The sequence below is a fragment of the Artibeus jamaicensis genome, unplaced genomic scaffold (assembly GCF_021234435.1).
Source record: "Artibeus jamaicensis isolate MK-2021 breed Jamaican fruit bat unplaced genomic scaffold, CSHL_Jam_final scaffold_1019, whole genome shotgun sequence".
Classification (NCBI taxonomy): Eukaryota; Metazoa; Chordata; class Mammalia; order Chiroptera; family Phyllostomidae; genus Artibeus; species Artibeus jamaicensis.
The window spans coordinates 3,781,758-3,801,555 of NW_026522025.1; the positions used below are offsets into that span (position 1 = coordinate 3,781,758).

Consider the following 19,798-nt stretch of genomic DNA (forward strand, 5'->3'; position numbering starts at 1 on the left):
GATGATATGCTAGATGTATGTTTTAGAAGCTGTCAAACTGATTTCCAAAATAGTCATACCATTCCCATCAGTAAAGCGAGAGTTCTAGTTCCTCCACATCCTCATCAACACTTGGTATGGTCAGTCTTTAATTAAATTATTTTTTATTTACTGACTTTAGAGAGAGGAAGGGGGAGAGAGGAAAAAGGGAGGAATAGGGAGAGAGAGAGAGAAGGAGAGAGAAAATGTGTTGTTCCACTTATTTATGCATTCATTGGTTGATTTGTAAATGTGTCCTGACCGGAGACTGAACCCGAAACCTTGGCGTATTGGAATGACACTCACAAACTGAGCTGCCTGGCCAGGGCATGGTCAGCCTATTTCATGTTAACCATTCTAATCAGTGTATAATGGCATCTGCTTGTGGTTTTAATGTGCATTCTCCTGATGACTAATGATGTGGAGCATATTTTCATGTGCTTATTCAAATCTTTTGCCCATTTTGGGGGCAAAATTGTTTTTTTGTTGTTGAGTTTTGAGAGTTCTTCATATATTCTGTATACAAGTTCTGTATCAGATATATGCTTTGCAAAGATTTTCTCCAAGTCTGTGACTTTTCTTTTCATTCTCTTAGTAGTGTATTTTGAAAAATAGGGTTGTTGTTTTTTTTTGTGAAGTCCCCATTTATCAGTTTGTTCTTTTATGGATTTACTTTTAGTATTGTATCTAAGAATGCTTTGTCTAACTCAGGGTCACAAAGATCTTTTTCTGTGTTTTCTTCTGATGGTTTATATGTGAAAGTTTTACATTTAGATCTGTGATCCATTTTGAGTTAATTTTTGCATATTGCACAAAGTCTGGATCCAAATCCACATGCATTTTCATATGGATTTCTAGTTATAGCCCCATTGGCTGAAAAGCTATACTTTCTCCACTCGTTGTCTTTGTCAAAAATCAGTGGTTCACAAGTATGTGGGCATCATTTCCCGACTCTCTCTTCTGTTAATATAGTTGAATGTCTTTCCATGAGAACCATACTGTCCTGATTATTATAGTTTTATAACAGTTATTGAAATTAGGTGGCCTTAGCCCTCCCACTTTCTCTTTTCCCTCCAATTTTCCTTTTTCAGAGTTGTTTGACCATTCTAGTTCCTTTGCCTTTCCTTGGAAATTTTAGAGTCAGCTTGTTGATTTCTACCAAAAATCTTCCTGGGATTTTTGTTGGAATTATTTTGAATAGATAGATTTATATGTTTGGGAGAATTCATACCCGAACAATAGTGAATCTTCTGACCCATGGACACAATATGTAACTTCGTTTATTTAGGTGGTCTTTAACTTTTCTTAGGAATATATTATAGTTTTTGCAGTACAGGTATTGCACTTCTTTGGTCCGATTTATCCTTAAGTGTCTCATAGTTGTGATGCTATTGTAAATGGTGTTTTTTCCATTTCCATTTTCCATTACTAGTATGTAGGAATACAATAAAAATTTAAATATTCATCTCATATCTTTGTTAAACTCAATTCTAGTAGCTTTAAAAATTCCATCCAGGTTCTATATAGATAAACAAATCATCTGTAATAAAGACAGTTTTATGTTTTCCCCTTTACTGTTATGAAATGGCCTTCTTTTTTCTGGTAAGTCTTTGCTCTGAAATACTCTTTGACTGATTTAATATTGCCACTGCAGCTTTCAGATGTTCGCTAGTGTTATTAACATGGTATGTCTTCTTCCATCCTTTTACTTTTTTACGATTTGTGACTTTATAGTTGTAAAAGTGCATTGGCAGCATTTACTTGGGTCTTGCTTTTTTTTCTCTCCACTCTGATAATCTCTGCCTTTAATTGGAATATTAGACCATTTACATTTCATGTGATTATTAATATGGTTAAGTTTAAATCTGTCTTGCTATATGTGTTTTCTTGTCCCAGCTGTTTATTTCCTGTTTCCAGTCACCTTTTGGACTTATTTTATGACTGTTTTTCTACATTTGTATATAGTCTATCTTCAGATGATATTATACCACTTCACTAATAGAGAAAGAACCTTACAGTCATATATTTTTATCTCCTGTCCAGGCCTTATATTACAGTTGTGAATTTTTCTCTTACATACAGGATGGGGCAGAAGTAGGCTTACAGTCGTGAGTATGTGAAACATAGAGTTTATTCTTGTATTATTTATTAATTATTGTTTTATTTTCTGTATGAACAACTGAAAGGCTATTTTTGTCACACCCTGTATGTTGTAAACCCCGTAATAAATTTTTTTTCTTGTTTAGAAATTTATCTTTTAAAGAGATTTAAATAATAAGAAAAAAAGCCTGTGTATTTACCCATGTAGGTACCCCTACTAGGGCTCTTCACTATCTTGTTAGAACATTTTTTGCAGCAAGATGGTAGTAAAATGAATAATCAGGTTAAAAATGTCTTTTTCCCTTTAGAAGAGACTGTAAGAAGGGCATTACTGTTTGAATATACTGCTTCGACAGGATGCCTATTCCTGTGCCCATCCACAGTTTATAAACATATTCATGTTTGCTACTTTATTTTTTTCCAAGCACAGGAAAATTGTGGGTTAGTGCCAGAAGTTATCTAGGGGAGGAAAATTTTTTAAAATATGCTCAAATAATTTATGCTTTTATTACGTGCTTTCTTGGCAAGTGGATTTCTGAGGCCAACTTTTGACTTTCATCCTTCACAGATCTAGGTTTTAGAAATACACAGTTGCCTCTTGGCCTTTTGGCTAAGATCGAGTGTAGAAGTACAAGAATCACTGGTTTATTCTGAAGGTAAATAAGCAGAAAGCTCAGTCAGTATATTTTCTCACAGCCATCTTGTGTCAGAAGCAAATAAATTACAAGGAATGAGTTGATAATGTGGATGTTTACTTTTTCCCTCTATTCTTTGTTTGCCATATATGAATTAGGCAGATCATAAATAGAGATTTATCACAGTGCTCCACATCTTCTACAATGTCAGTTGTATGGTGAAATTGAAATTACTGCAAAATCTATAAATGTTTCTAGTATTTATGCATATTCTTTTCCTTTCTCCCTCTCTGCCTCCTTCCCTCTCCCCTTCTCTGCCTGCCACCCTGTCCCCCATCCCTGTCTCCCTCTCTCTCCCCCCTCCCTCCCAGTCACCTGCCTCTCACTCTTTGTATTAGCCGTCTTGAGCACTCCTTAGTCTCACTTAACGTTCTACTCCTTAAGCAGGCCATGTGCCTTCCTTGCACATACTCATATCTCTTCACGAAGCATTCTTTCTTTTGTTTTGCCTAGCTAGCTCCTCTTTAGTCATGGTGTCTCAGTTTAGATGTCCAGTCATATTGTACTCATTCCCTGATCTACCAACATATGCAGGATATTCTCCCTCCGTGTGCTCATAGCACCTGTTCTAATGCCTCTGGTAGTGTTATCAGACCATGTTGTAAAAGCCTGCATTTTTATATCACTAGATTATCATAAGGGCAAAAACCATGCCAATCTTGTTTGTTGCTGGATCGTCTGAGCCTTGTGCAGTGACTGGCACAAAATAAGTATTTAATAAATATTTGTTGGTTGGATGGAGAGATAGCTATCTAATTGGTTCATTGCATTTTTTACTAAGATATTGTAAGCATTTTTCTAAACTGTTAAACTTTGTAAAGATCATTTTAAATAGGAACATAGTAATTTGTCATACAGCATAACTTATATAACCATATCCTAGTTATTTCACTTCCAGATCATCTAATTTGTCACTGGTATAACAATGTGACAGTGTTTTGATGAACAGATAGTTTTGTTGAACTTTGCCTATGATTGTGTTGGGGAGGAAGAATCTCCCTCCACCTTCAAGATTCTTTCCTCTGGTCTAATAATTAAATCTACATGAGACAGATTAACAAGAGAAAATGACCAAATTTAATTACATACATATGCATGGAATCCCACATACATGAGAGAGCCACACTCTACATAAATGAGAGGGTCAAAGACAGAAAGGGGAAAATAAGGTATGTGTGACACTCTGAGATAAGGAAGGTGTAAGGTGCCTGGGGCTTCAAAGGGCAGGAAGGTCACTGAGGACGGTAAGAAGAGCAGGTGTTCAATAATCAGTACAATAGTTTGACCTGCCAACAGCTCAAGAAAAGTTATTTCCGGAGATAACTCTTATTATGGGCAAGGCCCCTAATTTAAATTCTTTAAGGGACATGGCTGGTATAGCTCAGTAGACTGAATGTGGGCCTACTAACCAAAAAGTTGCCAGTTTGATTCCCAATCAGTATATTCCTGGGATGTGGGCCAGGTCTCCAAGAAGGGGGCATGCAAGAGGCAACCACACATTGGTGTTTCTAAGATCTTTAAAAAATTCTTGAAGGGAGTGGTAAAGTTTTTCATGAGCCTCTAGGGTTTCGATTGCCTTCAGCCTAAAATCATTCACATGCCAGAGTAGCACATTTGGGGGAGGCCTGTTCTGAACCCCTACAGTTGATATATACCATTATATATCCATATAATGATTTTCAAGGCATTTTAAAGGCTCTTAGTAATTTGGTACATCGCTTTCCAAAAAGGTTGTACTGATTTGAACTTTCATTCATACTTTACGGGGGTGGCTGACTTGCCATAGGCTCCCCAGAATGATTGGTCTCAATGTTGAACATCCTTACCAGTTTGATTGGCTAAAATGGTATTGTTCTGTTTGATTTGATCAGGGTGAAGCTGAATATTTTCTCAAATGTTTGTGAACCATGTATATTCTTTTGCGAAGAAAGCTGGCAGTATTTCCCCATTGGCGTGTCATAAGACAAGTTCGGATACTTTTTTGTCTTACATATTTATTGGCTGTTTAAACTTTTTATTTGGCAGATTTCTAGTAAAACCGATTGCCCCAAAGTTTGGATTTACTAGTAAAGTCATTCACTTTGATCTTCCTAATTAATACTCAAAATGTTTCACAATTTAAAAAACTATTACAGAGTGTGGAGTTCCCTATTTTGAAATTGTTTCATATATATATTCTGTAATATACAGACACTTTTTGGAAATGAGAAGTGGTATTTAAATTCCTTGAAGTTGGGGCGTATAGGACACTGTCCCAGATACTCAGGAAGTTGTGATGGCGGTGTGGGTGGAAGAACCGACTTTGTCAGCAGACCTGTGGAGCTCTGCCTCCAGGAGGAGACCGGTCTATCCTGATGGGACACCCCTATCTCAGCTGTCCTCCAATAGCTGGCCTGATAGAAAGATAAGCAAATGTAAATCGGGAGACCTGGGTTCTAATCTCATCTCTGGAATTAGCTTTCGGTGTGCCCATTCACAAAGTACTTAATCTTCCAGTTTCTCAGCGCTTACACGATTAAGTTCTTCTCAGCTCTAAGAATCTTTGATTTTGTTTTCCAGGGGACAAAAACTGTTCTTGCGAATCCAGAGCTCTTCTTGTGAATAGCTATGTATAGGTTTGGAAAACAGTTCATTCTTGTTGTGAACTATCCGGGGAAAATAATAGGAAAATTCCCCATATCAGATACATTTTTTTAGGGAACATGAACTCCCAAATCCTAGATTTTCTTTTGATACATAAAAATGGTAAAATTAGTTAAATTATTTTATGCCATTTTACTTAGGCCAGTGTTTTCTCTTTATAGTGATTTATAGTGTTCAAACTGGCCAGAAAACGACAGGTTGGATAAATTTAAAGAGTGCGAAGAATTTCTTAAGCCTGCATATTGTCTAAATACAGAGATTACTTAAGAGAAGAAAACTAGGCGCACAGCCATAAGTGCTTTTAAGAGAAGTTATTTAAGCAAACGTTGTCTCAGTTTAACTAGGTGCTTTAATTAAAAGTCACAACTGAACATCAGGTAGCTCTTGTCTGGTTTAACAAAGCTAGCTGTTGGTGCAGGTTTTCTAAAGCAACCGGCTCTGCCTGCTCTGTGTTCGATTTGTTAGGGCTGGCTCAGTGCGCGGAGCTCTGCTGGCAGCTGCGAGGGGAAGCCGGAAGAAGACAAGTTCCTGGTGCAAAGGTTGCTCTGCAGCACAATTTAGGCCTTGGAGGAGCTGTAGTTGTCACAATCTACAGGATGGGTTTTCCCGAAGCTGCCAGGTAAGTGCCATTCTGGGTTTTGTCTGACAGTGAATCCTTACTACTTTTCACAGCTGATGACGTTTTACATGTAAAAAGTCCGAATTTGATTGTCTTAGTACTCATTAAAGTATCTCATCACATTGCTAATAGCATAGCTTGAAAACTTTAAACCTGGCTATTATTTTTAAATTTAACTAGCCTGAGGAAAATTTTGAAGCCGGGAAAGCCGGCATTAGTGCCGGCTGTCACCCACCAGACACGGATTGAATCTTTGGGAGCTTTATTCAGATAGTCGGCGACCTGAGAAGACGGCAGGTTTGTACACTAACAGACCATCTTAAATTCCATTTTAAACCGACCTCTTTTATAAGAAGAAAAGTGCAGGTAAAGGGTTTAGAATCCAGGGGAAAAATTAATCAGATAAAAGCTACAGCATTCTTTCCTCTGTGTCCTGGGCCGGGTAGTCTCACTCTGGAGCACTGGCCCAGATACCATCTAGAATTGCTTGTGGTCCTCCTGAGGCACAGAGGTACAACTGCTTCTGGTCTCCTGGAGTCAGGGTGGGTCACACCTTAAGTTCCTGAAACAGTTAGCTTTTTACATGTATGGATTACTATGCTTATTGGTTATTACCTGGATCAAATTTTTTTCAACATTTGAGTCCCCCATCAATTTCATTCAAAAAGGAGCAGCACAGTCAAAAAAAGAGTGTTGCTGCAGGAGAAAGCCAGAGCCGGCAGGGTACTCTTTCATTCGGGAGAGTCCTTTTTGGTTTCCTTTCCCATAATTTGCTTTCTCCCCATAGCGCCCCAGGCTTAGGATGTTGTTTGGACCTCTGCCAAGTTTATTTCTCAACTGAGCTCTCACTGCTGCTAGAATTGTTTTATTTGTCTCTTGCTGGTTTTCTTCTTGTCCTTGTTAAATGCCTGTGTTCCTCTCAGCACCTTTTTACCCAAGCCTTTCAAGATTTCCTCCTAATTTTCTCTGCTCTCTGACAGCTACTCCCCGTTTCTAGAGGAAAATGTCCCTCTTCCTTTCCAAGGCCCAGCTTTCCTCTTTGCATGCTTTTCTTTCCAACAACTTTCTGTAATTTCGTTGCAAAAACTATACCCTCTCCCTTTTGAATCTTTCCACCTTTGCCTATCCATTGACTCCTTTTCTCTCTTTGAGCAAACATGTTCAGGTCTTTTGTATTCTAAAGAAGTCTGTTTTTCTCTTGTCTTAATTATTCTTTTTCATGATGAGTCTTTTCTATTTTTCCCCCTTTGTTTTTCCATGCTGAAATATCTTACAATAGTTTCTGATCTCATCACTAAGGTCAGGTAAGGCCACTAGTGATCTGATAATGAAATGGTGACACATCCTTGTCTTTATTTTTCATATTTATTTCTCGTTAATCCTCCTGTAGCTTTCAACACTAATTGGCTCCTTTTTATTTTCCTGAAATTCTTTGGGATTATTTCTTCATACTTTGGTTCCACAAGGATACGCAACACACTTCATTATTCTAATGTTTTGCAAGTTCTTGAGTGTATTCTGTCTGTCCTTGTACTTGTCTTTCTCTGCCTGGAATACCATTTCTGTTGTGAAAATTCTTTCTTCTAAGGCCCAGTACTGGTACCATGTCCCTTTAAATATCCACAGCACTCTACCTCTTGAGTCCCTATCCATGTTTGGGTTAGTTGAAGTATATCTGTTTGTTTTTTAATCCCTTTTGTTACATGAGATCTTTAAGGTTTAAGACTGTGACTGACTTCTCCTACCCTTTTGAGAATCTTTCTCATAGTGGCTAAATGTTTATTGAATTAAATCAGATAAAAAGGCATTAAGAGGTTGAATTTTAAGTTTCCCCTTAAGTCTGATTCAATGGTTCTTCACTGTCCTTTGGAATTCCATCCAGTTCATTTTTGGAGTTGAAAACCCTCAGTGAAAGTCAAAGTATAAAGAGCTACCAGAGTCAGAATATTAGTGAGCTGTTTAATTAGCTTAAAACAGAAGGTAATGAATATTGGGCAATAAATTATATTTTAAACATAGAATTCTCATAGTTCTTTTATTTTTCAGGCAACAAAATAATCGAGATATAGAATTGTTCACAGTAACCAAGGTTGCTATTTCTGGGAAGGCAGAAGTACAAAAAAAAAAAACCCAGATTATAAACTAATGACAAAAATTGGTTTGAAATATTTAAAAATATTGCCCTGGCTGGAGTAGCTGTTTTCTGTTTGGTCATTTTTTTCCTTCCTTCTGGTCTGCTCCCTTGATTTGAGTCCTAGTTTCCTTTTCCATTACTATTGGTTTCCTGTGCATTTCCATTCATTTCAATTAGTTTAGCCTTCATATGTTCCTCTAATTTGTGACTAAAATCAATCAGTTCTGTGAGCATCCTTATCACCAGTGTTTTGAACTGTGCATCTGAAATTTTGGCTATTTCTTCATTGCTTAGATTTATTGGCTCTGGGGCTCTGGGTTGTTCTTGAGCCATGTTTTGATCTGTTCGAGCCAGTTACGTATGAGAAGAGGTGCCTTAGATGTTCACCAGGGCGAGGCTACCCAGGTCGCTGGTTTGTGACGCTGTATGTGTGGGCGTGGTCAGAGAGGGAGCAATGGCGGTCCCTTCCGCTATCCGCTATCCGGGTCCACCTCACCGTTTGCCCCACCTGTTTATCTGAGTGCTGTTGTGTGAGTCTGCCGCCCTGTGGTCTGTCTCAATGCTCCTCTCTTCACTGGTTTATCTGTGTGCTAATTCCCGACCTCAGACATCCAGCCACGCTGTGCCTTCCCGTAGCTACCCCACACCTGGGATCCATGCTCTCAGCTGCTTGTGCGCCGCCCCAGGTTGGGGGATTGTTTTTGCCTGACCCGCTTTGCTGCTGGCTTCGCCCCTCTCACCGGTTTAGCTGAGCGGTTCATTGTTTTCGGACTTCTTATTGTTCGATTTTCTGTGATTTGGTTGCGTTTATTGTTGTTAAAACTTTGTTGTTTTTAGATTTTGTTGTGTGAGGAAGCAAAGTGTTTCCACCTATGCCTCCATCTTGGCGGAAGTAAACAGAATAATTTTAAGGTACCCATTGTACATGGTTTGATTTGCTTAGTTCCTTGTTTAGCTAACTTTTAAAATATATATATTTTAAAGATTTTATTTATTTATTTTTAGAGTGGAAGGGAGAGAGAAAGAGAAGGAGAGAAACGTCAGTGTGTGGTTGCCTTTCATGCACCCCTTATTGGAGATCTAGCCCACAACCCAGGCATGTGCCCTGACTGGGAATTGAACCAGCAGCCCTCTGGTTCTCAGGACATTGCTCAATCCACTGAGCCACACCAGCCAGGACTCATTTAGCTAATTTTGATGAAGCAACTGCTGTATGCTTAGGACCTCCAATTATGGTCCTCTGTGTACGTGGGGAAGGCAAACATACTTGTACTTTTTTTTCAAAATGCTGTAGAAGCCCAAAGGAAGAAGTTATGTTGAGGAATGTAAATTTGAATCTGGATGAGTAGTATTGCCCAGCAGAAGGAGAAAGGAAGGGCATTTCAGGCCTGTACAGAGATTTGAAAATAGATATGAAAAGGAAAGGAGGTTTAGTGAGTAGCTGTGCTGTGTGGGTAGACAGTAACTCTTGTATATATTTGGGTAGAAGGTCAGTGCGTCCTGTGTGGGTAACCACAGGTTGGATGATGATTTCGAAATGATTCAAATGCTGTAGTTAGGAGTTTGGAACTTATCCTACAGAATATAAGTTTTAGCAAGAGATCATGTGATTATATATTGCTTTAGGTAGATCTGTCTGGCATTATTCTGAGTTGAATGGTAGAGAGAGCAGAGGCCAGAGATCCTTAGAAGGCTGTTGTACTATGGGTAAAAAAACATTTGATGCTGGAACAGGACCTGTGCAAATGCAGTGGAGAGGTCATGTCTGAGAACCATGACCAGTTGCACTTAATTACAATTAAATTCCTCTTTAATTTACACTGATTTTGACTATGGATATTGACTTTGTATTATAACATCCTATTTGTTTTATATAAATGGAAGCTTTTATGATATAGAGGATAGATTTACATTCTGTAATCTGTGAAATGAAAGTTTTTTAAAGATTTTATTTATTTATTTTTAGAGAGATGAGAAGGGGGGAGAAAGAAAGGGAGAAACATCCATGTGTGAGAGACACACCAATTGGCTGCCCCCAGCTAGGGACCTGGCTAGCAACCCAGGCACATGCCCTGACTGGGAACTGAACCGGTGACCTTTTGGTTCACAGGCTGACATTCAGTCCACTGAGCCAGCTAGGGCAGAAACTCATTTTTAAAATCCAACTTTGTTTTGTTTTTTCCATTTTTTAATTAGGTATAATTTATATACAGTAGAAGTCACCGTTTTTAGTGCACAGTTTGACAAACATATATAGTCATATCTCTACCACCGTAGTCAAGATACAGAACAGTTTCATTAAACCCCCTAATTCCCCGTTCACCTTAGTAGCCACCTTTCTCCCTGCACCCCAGCCTCTGGCAACAACTGATCTGCTTTCTACTCAAATAGTTTCCCCTTTCCAAAATATCGTGTGAATAGAATCAAAAAGCCTTTCTTTCACTTAACGTATTACACTTGAGATTCATCTGTGTTTTTGTGTGTGTCAGTAAATAGTTTCTTTTTATTGTTGAGTGGTATTCCATTGTATGGCTGTACCAGAGTTTGTATATACCTCGGTTGACGCATACTGGATTGCTCTTTTTTTTTTAATGGAAACTAATTATCTCGAAAGTTTAACTCAACAGATAAAAAAGCCTAAGTGATATACGTTAACATGGGAAGTAAAATTTGTCTCCGCGTAGTGGTTACGCCTGCATGTGTGCTCACGAACAAGGACTCTAAAGAGCAGTATGAAAAAATGGATATAGGGAGTGGGTGGAAATGGTGGGACTGTAGGGGATTGGCATTTTCATTTTCTAAGTTTCTATTTTAACTAGAACCCTTTTTTTGACATAAATTCACACAGGGAAAATTACAAGAATAACACAAGAAACTCCTGTGTGTCTTGTGTTCAGATTCACCAGTTGTGTGTATTTTGCCCCGTTTGCTTTACCATTTTTTCTCTACATGCATTTGTAGACGTGTGCATGTTTTTCTGAGATACCTGAAAGTTGGAGACATTGCACTCCTTTGTCCGTAAATATTTCAGTGCACATTTCTGAAAACAAGGATGTTCTAAAACTCAACCAAAGTTAACAAAATCAGGAAATTTAACATTTATACAATATTATTACCTAATCCAAAGAACTTACAGTTCGTTTGCCAGCTGTCCCAATAACACCTTTGTAAAAGATACCATAATCTTTCTTTTTATCCTCCTTGTCCAGAACCCATTCCAGGATTCTGAGTGCATGTATCTGTCTTGTCTCTTTCGTTTCCTTTAATTCAAACAATCCCTCAGCCTTTCTTTACATTTCTTTTCTTTTAAAAAATATTTTATTTACTTATTTTTAGAGAGGGGGTAAGGGAAGGAAAGAGTGGAAGAGAAATATCAATGTGTGGTTATCTCTCATGCGCACCCTATTGGGGACCTGTCCCACAACCCAGGCATGTGCCCTGACTGGGAATCGAACCAGCGACCCTGTGATTCGCAGGACATTGCTCAATTCACTGAGCCACACCAGCTAGGGCCATATTGGTGATTTTTTAATTTTGATACTTGGTTAAGGTGGTGTCTATCATATTTTTCTCTGAAAAGTTACTGATTTTTTTTAGTTTTTAAGGAAATTTGTTGAGATGTTTGAGACATATAAATATCCTTATTCCTCCTCAAACATTTACCCCTGGCCTGTTCATTTTAGCCTCTCCTGAGGAATTTTTCCTTGTGTCATCATTCCTTACATTAAGTGGCATTTTACTGTAAGGAAGAGTTTCAGTTCTCTACCATTTGAACGTTTATTTCTATCTATATTTATTTTTCTATTGATAAACATATCAATATAAATTCATGAATTATTTTTTATTCAGTAGATTATAATTTACTGCTATTGCATTTGATCCTTGAAATGTCCCCGCTTTGGCCAGTGGGATTCCCTTTTAGCTGACTCACATCGTCTAACGATCCCTTTTAGTACTTACTTTTTAGCTCAAGAGCATATTCCAGGCTCATCCTGTACTTTCTGTGCCGCAGCCCCAGCATCCGCCATTTCTCCAAGGATGCCCGGTTCCTTTTAGTGGAGGGAGGTAGTTCAAAACCACAGTGTAGCTGCTGACTGAGTACTTGTTTTGATTACTTGTAGGCCTTCTCAGAGGACACAGTGGACACACATATACAACTGAATTTCATTTTTAAAGAGATATTTAAGGGCCACATGTAAAAATCATATGTGATTTTTATCTGTTTCCATAGTAATGTAGCCACCGGTTAGTTAACAGTTAGAATGAAGAAATTATAAAACTACTTAAATGTCACCATCTGCATTATCTTTTTAAATTTTTTATAGACTGGAATGATCAGAAAGGCAGTGTTGATCAGTGAAAAGAGCAACCTATCAACTTTCCTTTACACTACCTGCTTTGGGCATGTTAACTTAATCTTTTCCTCAGTTAGAAAAGAGTGAAAATATTTACTTCAGGGACTAGAAAACACATAAAAAGAATACCTGCGAGGCCCTGGCCAGGTAGCTCAGTTGGACAGAGTGTCATCCCAATACGCTGGGGTTGTGAATTCAATCCCTGGTCAGGGCACACGCAAGAATCAATCAGTGAATGCCTAAATGAGTGGGACAGCAGGCTGATGTTTCTTTCTCTCTCCCTTTTCCTTTCTTTCTCTAAATCAGTTCTAAAAAAACCAGCCACACATTGTAGTTGCTCAATTAAATGTTGATTTCTGATCTCCCCGTGCATTTTCCTTTCTATTTCTCTAGTTTTTGTCATGGATCAAATGGTTGAAGATTGTTTTAGTATTAAATTATAAATATCACCTAGGGGTTTGGAGAAAATGACTATTTATTTTTCGTTTGGACTGGAGAACATACCTAACTCCTTGAAGCCCACTCTTTGGCTCTTTCCGCAGGATTTCTATTTGTGATTGGCCCTTGTGCCTTCTCTAAGGTCAAGGGCAGTTGCTGACTGCAAATGAACCTTACTCCCTGAACCTTGTGCACATTGGACAATAGTCTCTACTTAGAACACACTGATTATTGGTAAAATGTGGGATTTAGAGATTGAGATGTGATTACAATGTAGGATTCTATATACTTCCTAAACACTAAGAATAATAGCAACCACTTAGAAAAGTTTTTAAACATCTTTATTGAGACATAGTTATATACCACACAATCCATCCATTCTAAGTATACATTCAGTGGTTTTTAGTATATCACAGAGTTGCACAATCATTGCCACAATCAATTTTAGAACATTTTCATCACCCCAGGAGAACCCCGGGGACCCACTAGCAGCCACTCCCCAGCCCCTGTCCTTGCAGGCCCTGGCAACCAGTAAGCTACTTTCTGTCTCTATGGATTTGCCTATTCTGGACATTTCATATAAATTAAATCATATAATATGTGGTCTTTTGTGACGGATGCTTTTATTTAGTGTAATGTATTTAAAGATCACTCATGTTATAGGAATGAATGTAATACGGGCATACCTCAGGGGTATTGCTGGGTTAGTTGGAGACCCCCCACAGCAAAATGAGTATCACAATAAGCAAGCACAGAATGTTTTGGTTTCCCAGTGTGTATAAAAATTATGTTTACACTATACTGTAGTATAATAAGTGTGCAATAATAGCATTATGTCTAAAAATAAAAATGGACATCCCCTAACTAAAAATACTCTTCTGTAGTGTATTAAGTGTGCAATAGCATCATATCTAAAATACATATCTTAATTAAAAAACACTTTTCTGCTAAAAAATACTTAGTTTGAAATACTGTGAGAATTACTAAAAAGTGACATAGAAGCATGACGTGAGCACATGCTGTTGGGAAGGTGGTGCTGACAGACTTGCTGCCACACACCTTCAATTAGTAAAAAAAAAAAGAAAAAACAGCGCAGTTATCTGTGGAGTGCAATGAAGCAAAATTCAGTGAAATGTGGTACACCTGTACTTCATTCCTTTTTAAAGCATTCCTTTTTAATATTTTAAAAAATATTTTATTTAAAATTTTTTATTTATTGGTTTTAGAGAGAGAGGGGAACATGGGTTTGTTGTTCTACTCATTTATGTGTTCATTGGTTGATTCTTATATGTCCCCTCACCAGGGATGGAATCCACAACCTCGGCATGTAGGGATGACACACTAACCAACTGAGCTGCCCAGCCAGGGCAAAGCTGAATAATATTTTATTATGAGGATTCTAATATCTGCACATCCTCACTAACACTTGCTATTTCTTATTTTTGTTTCTATCTCATTGTGGTTCTAATTTGCATTCTCCTAATGGCTACTGATGTTGAGCATCTTTTTTTATGTGCTTACTGGCCATTTATATTATCTTTGGAGAAATACCTGTTCAGATCTTTTGGCCATTTTAAAATTGGGTTATTTGCCTTTTTATCCTTCAGTTGTAATGCTTCTTTTAACAATCACTTTTTGTGGGCCTAGTGTGTGCCAGGACCTTGGTAGGTGCTTCACATGTACTTCTTTATTTAATTCATATAAAGCCCCAAATGGTAGGCCTTATACCTTGTTTACAGATGAGGAGATTCATGATCAGAGTTAAAACAACTTATCTAAAGAGAGTTTTAACTGGTAGTGATCAAGATCCTAACCTCATACGAGTTGAACGCTCCTGTTTTCTTGGCTACTCTGTGCTTGATCTTTGACATTGTTGAAACAGTGCCTTTATTCTAGGCCTGAGAATGAAAATTTTCAGGAAGCATAGAGAGAATTCATAAACCAAATAATTAATCTTTAACGTCCCTTCCAGTATTTTATGTACTGTATTTATTTCAGGAGACTAGTATATAAACCAAGTTAAAAAAAAGGTCAGAATTTAGTTTTTGCTAAAAGAACTTTGTAAATGATGAAATCACAAGGAACATTCTTCTGTAATATGAGTAATCTCTTTTCTGAGTTTGCTTAAGTTACTTTACTCAGTTTCCCTAGAGCAGGGTGCATATCAAATAAATTGTCAGATATATACTTACTTTTTTCCTAATCTGGATATAAAGTTGGTTGATCATTAGCTAGATGAGCTTTTCAAAACAAGCAAGATGAAGAGATACCTGTGGCCTGTGGGAACTTGTCTGGATTCCGCCCCACAAAGAATCAAGATACTTTGTACCCTGAAAAGTGTTACTAGTATCAGTTATTATTTTGTCATGTACAGTCAGGAAATGACAAGCTTACAGCAGGGCATGGTGAGGAGGAAAAACTGAAGAGCTGAATTAATGAAGTGAAATTGTCCAGTGGAGGACTCGATTTCATGTTGCTCATTCAGGCTTGTGATAGAAGATGGTGACTATAGATAATTCTGCTTGAAGTGGAACAGGAGAAAATTAGGACTTAGGTAAGGGAGAATTCAGAGTAATTTCTGTTCCGTTTATTCACTGTTTACTGAATATACTTAGTGTGTGTGGAGAACTGAGGATATAAAGAATTAAAAAAAAAAAAAAAAAAAAGATGTGGTGCCCTGGCTGGTGCGGCTCAGTGGATTGAGTGCCGAACAGCAAACCAAAGAGTCATTAGTTTGATTCCCAGTCACAGCACATGCCTGGGTTGTGGGCCGGGTCTCCAGTAGGGGGTGTTCAAGTGGCAACCACACATTGATGTTTCTTTTCCTTTCTTTCCCCCTTCCTCCTCCTCTCTAAAAGCAAACAAACAAATAAATAAATAAAAAATTTAAAAGATGTGGTATCTGCATTTGAGAAGCTGACATCTAGCAGTGTTTCACAGAAAAGCAGTTGCTCGGCCTGAGTCTTGAGGATGAAATGGAGCTTACTCAGGCAGAAGTATTCCACACGTGAGAAGTAGCACGGGCAAAGGCATGGAAGCGTGAAGCATGCTCAGAGAACTCGTATTTCAACATGGCAGGAGCTTAGGTTCCATTCCTACTGTTCATAATACTAACATGATTCCGCTGGTAGGCTCACTTTGAACTTAGACTTCCTGTATCCACCCTTTCATCCTCATTCTTAGCTGATTACTTTGCTGAAAAATCGGAAGCCATTGGACCCAAACTCCCTCATCCTCTATCTCAAGACCTATAACCCCATCTAGAACCATACCTTTCTGACCCTCCTTCCCTAAGTCTCATCCTCTTCCTATCATGGGCCACTGAATCTCATTCCTTGTCACCTTCTCAAGACTTCTCTCCTTGTGTCTCCTTTCCCGTGGTTCATTACCAGCATCAGGCAAACATGGTCAATGTGTCGATCTTAAAACAAAACCAAACTTTTCTTGATACTAAACTCTTCTCCAAAGGCCGCTCCATTTCACGGTTCTCCTAAATAATTCACTGTAATCTGACTTCTACCTTCCACCACTCCCTTAAAATTGCTTTTGTCAAAGTCATCTGTCCTCTCCATGTTGCCAAATCCAGCAGGTACTTGCCATAGTTCACTCCTCCCTCCAGATTCCTTCTGCTCCCTCAGCATGCTCTACCGGTTTCCTCTTGCATCACTGGCTGCAGCTTCCCCTTCTCTCCTAGACCTCTAAGTAATGCAGTTCCACGGGGTGTTGTCCCGGGCCCTGGTTCTCTTATTTTTCTTTCACGGAGAGCTTATCAGTTCCCATGGATTTAAATACCTTCATTAAGCTGATGATTATCTCAATTTTATCTCCAGCATAGACCTCTCCTCTGAGCTCCAGACTCCCCATATCCAGCTGCCTAGTCGTCTCAGAAGCTTCTCATACTTAATGTGCCTAAAATGGAACTTGAGCCTCTCTACTCCCACTGCATTCCTTTTATCAATAAATGGCACTACTATTCCTGAATCATCCTTGTCCTTTCCCCGCCCACTTAAATCTCCCTCATTCTGTCTGGATTCTATCTCCGAAACTTATTTTGAATCCCTTTCCTTCTCTTCACCATCTCCGCTGGCCTCCCCTGTAGTCCAGACCCCATCACTTCTTACTCGGACTACCCTAGCAGCCTCCTGTCTGCCCACCTCTGTTCTTGTACCTGCCTCCCCGATTCGTTCTGCAGACTGTTGTAAGAATAATCACAGATCTAACTGTTTCACTTCCCTGTTGAATCATTTCAGTGGCTTCCCAGATTTCCTGCTTTGGTGTGTGTGATCTGGTCCTGCCTGGTTCTCCCATTTCATTTCATGCCACTGTCCCCCCACTTACTGTGCTCTGGTGACACTGGTCGTGTTTCACTTTCTTTTAAAGTAAAACTCTTTTACTTTAAAACTCTTTTTTCCAGGATTTCCTCTTTGCATTTCCACTTGGCATTTTCTCTTCGAAAGGCCAGCTTCTTTTAGTTCTTTAATTGGGTCTTAGCTTAAATTCATTTACTCAAAGATGTCATTCCTTGACTGCCCTACCTAAAGTAGGTTCTTCCTCTTTTTTTTTGCTTCCTAATACTTGTAATTATTTTGTCTGTTTACTTTCTTTTCCACCAAAAGAATGTAAATAGTGAGGAGAGAGATTTGGTCTGACTTGTTTACTGTTATACTCCTAGTACCTGGAACATTGTTTGGCATATAGTAAGCACTCATTAAATATTTACGAAGTGATAGAAAGAAGGGGAAGGGAAAAGAGAAATGGGTGGGGAGAGGGGAAAAGACAGAAGGAAGGAGAAAGGGGGGAGAGAGAGAGAGAAGAAAAGGAAAGAAAGAATTGGAGAGGGAGGAAGAGGAAAGAGAGAAAGAGTGTTTGCTGAGCAGCTTCTACACTCCTGACTCCTGTGTCCATCTGGGGAGGTTCCCATCTCTGTCCCAGCCAATACCAGTGTGCCGTCAGTACGTCAGCGGCATCACCTACCACCCAAAGGTGGCCTCATCTTCCTTAGACCCTTCAACATCCAACAGTCTGAATCTAATACTTGAGACTCTGGAGCCCATCGCAGTCATTGGCCCACTTTTTACCACGGGCCAGGATCTCTGCTAGCGCTTTCACCCTGGATTCTGTTTAATTCTGGGAAGTCATTGGCACTGCCCACCTCCTTCCCTGTCTCATTCCTCACCGGAGGTACACAGAGAAGTATCTGGCTCGTAGTCATACAGCTAGTGAGTGCAGGAAGCCCTGAGGAGTCCAACCCAAGCCTTTGTGCTATAAAGACTGTTCCTTCTGCCATGTGAGGTGTCTATAGTGGTTCCCTAAATATCAAACAGTCAGTAGGCAAATGGTTGTTAATTTGTCAACATAAAAAATGCCCAAACCTATAGAGAATTTTTATAAAAGTTTATTTGATGCCCTGGCTGGTATGGCTCAGTGGATTGAACACCAGCCTGCGAACTGAAGGGTTGCCAGTTCAATTTCCAGTCAGGGCACATGTCTGGGTTGTGTGCCAGGTCCCCAGTTGGAGGTGTGTAAGAGGCAGCTGGTCGATGTTTCTCTTGCACATCTGATGTCTCTCTCTCTTTCTTTTTCCCTTCCTTCCCCTCTCTCTAAAAAGTAAATAAAATATTTTAAAAACTTGGAGCCAACACTGATGATATGTATCAGGGAGCAAGATCTCAAATGCTCCAGAGAGTGCAGTTTCGCAGTTTCATTTATGCACTGAAATTGAGGAGGGAATGAATGTAAGGAAGATTACATAAGGGTGAGAGAAATAAAGGCATGATTGTGTGCTTTCTTGACAGTGGTTGTTGACCTAGGTATACAGAAACACTGGACCAGGCTTGCATAAGGCAAAGATAAACCTTTTATTATCATGAAAAAGTTGCATGCCCAGGGCTTGGCTACCCACCGTGGCCTGTCCATTTAGGAATTCATGGTCAGATAGTCCTGTGAGGTTACTTTTCATAGAACCCCTTTTTTCGTCCACAAATGTGTATCTGTATCACAGGAAGACCATGAATCTCAAGTCCAACCTCTGCTTATTCCACACTCCTTACAACCTTCTGCTCGTCACTACCACCTTCTGCTTGGGCCGCGGCAGTAGCCTCTTAACCAGGGCCCCTGCCTCCCCATTTGCCTCTTTACAGTCTGTTTTCCAGTTGGCAGCCATGTTTATCTTTTAAAACATGTAAATTGGATTGTGCTTCTTTCCTGTTTATACTCATTACAACCTTAAAATAAAACCCAGACTCCTAATCATGACCTATAAAGCCCCTCATTACCTTGCCCACATGCTTCTCTGACCTTATAACCTCTGCTCTGCTCCGCTCCATCCATGCTGGTTTTCTTACAGTTCCTTTCACTGCCACGCCGGTTTCCTCCTCCAGTTCTTCATGAAACTGGCTTCCCCACCTAAGTCTTTGCACGGCTGGCTCATGGACATAATTTAAGTACCACCTCCTCAGAGAGGCCTACCTGGCCACGCTGTCTGGGACACCCAGCACAAATAAATCCACTTTCTCTATATCCCACCAACCTGCTATATTTTCTTCATAGTAATGATATTCTTTTTTTTTTTTTTTTTTTTTGCTTGTTCTTTGGCTCTCTCCCCTACTAGCATATAAACTTCATGAGGGTAGCTTCTTTGAATTACCATATTTTCAAGGATAGTGCCTAGCACTCATATTTGTTGGGGAAAAAAGGGAAGTAAAACTTGTTTTATGGGTTTAATAACAATTTTATTTGGGTAGGAGTTATAACATCTCTGATTTTAGGGTTTTGGAAGATTACTACTGTCTGAGTG

General features: G+C 39.1%; 1 protein-coding gene across 2 annotated transcripts in view; it reads left to right on the forward strand.

Moving 5' to 3' along the window:
- SCP2 (sterol carrier protein 2) overlaps window positions 1–19,798 on the forward strand; it is a 102,241-nt gene that overhangs the window by 65,863 nt on the left and 16,580 nt on the right. For both annotated transcript variants that reach the window (XM_053655528.1, XM_053655529.1), the window contains exon 12: window positions 5,922–6,075. In XM_053655528.1, coding sequence (XP_053511503.1) covers window positions 5,922–6,075 — 154 coding nt within the window. The remainder of the gene's footprint in view (window positions 1–5,921; window positions 6,076–19,798) is intronic.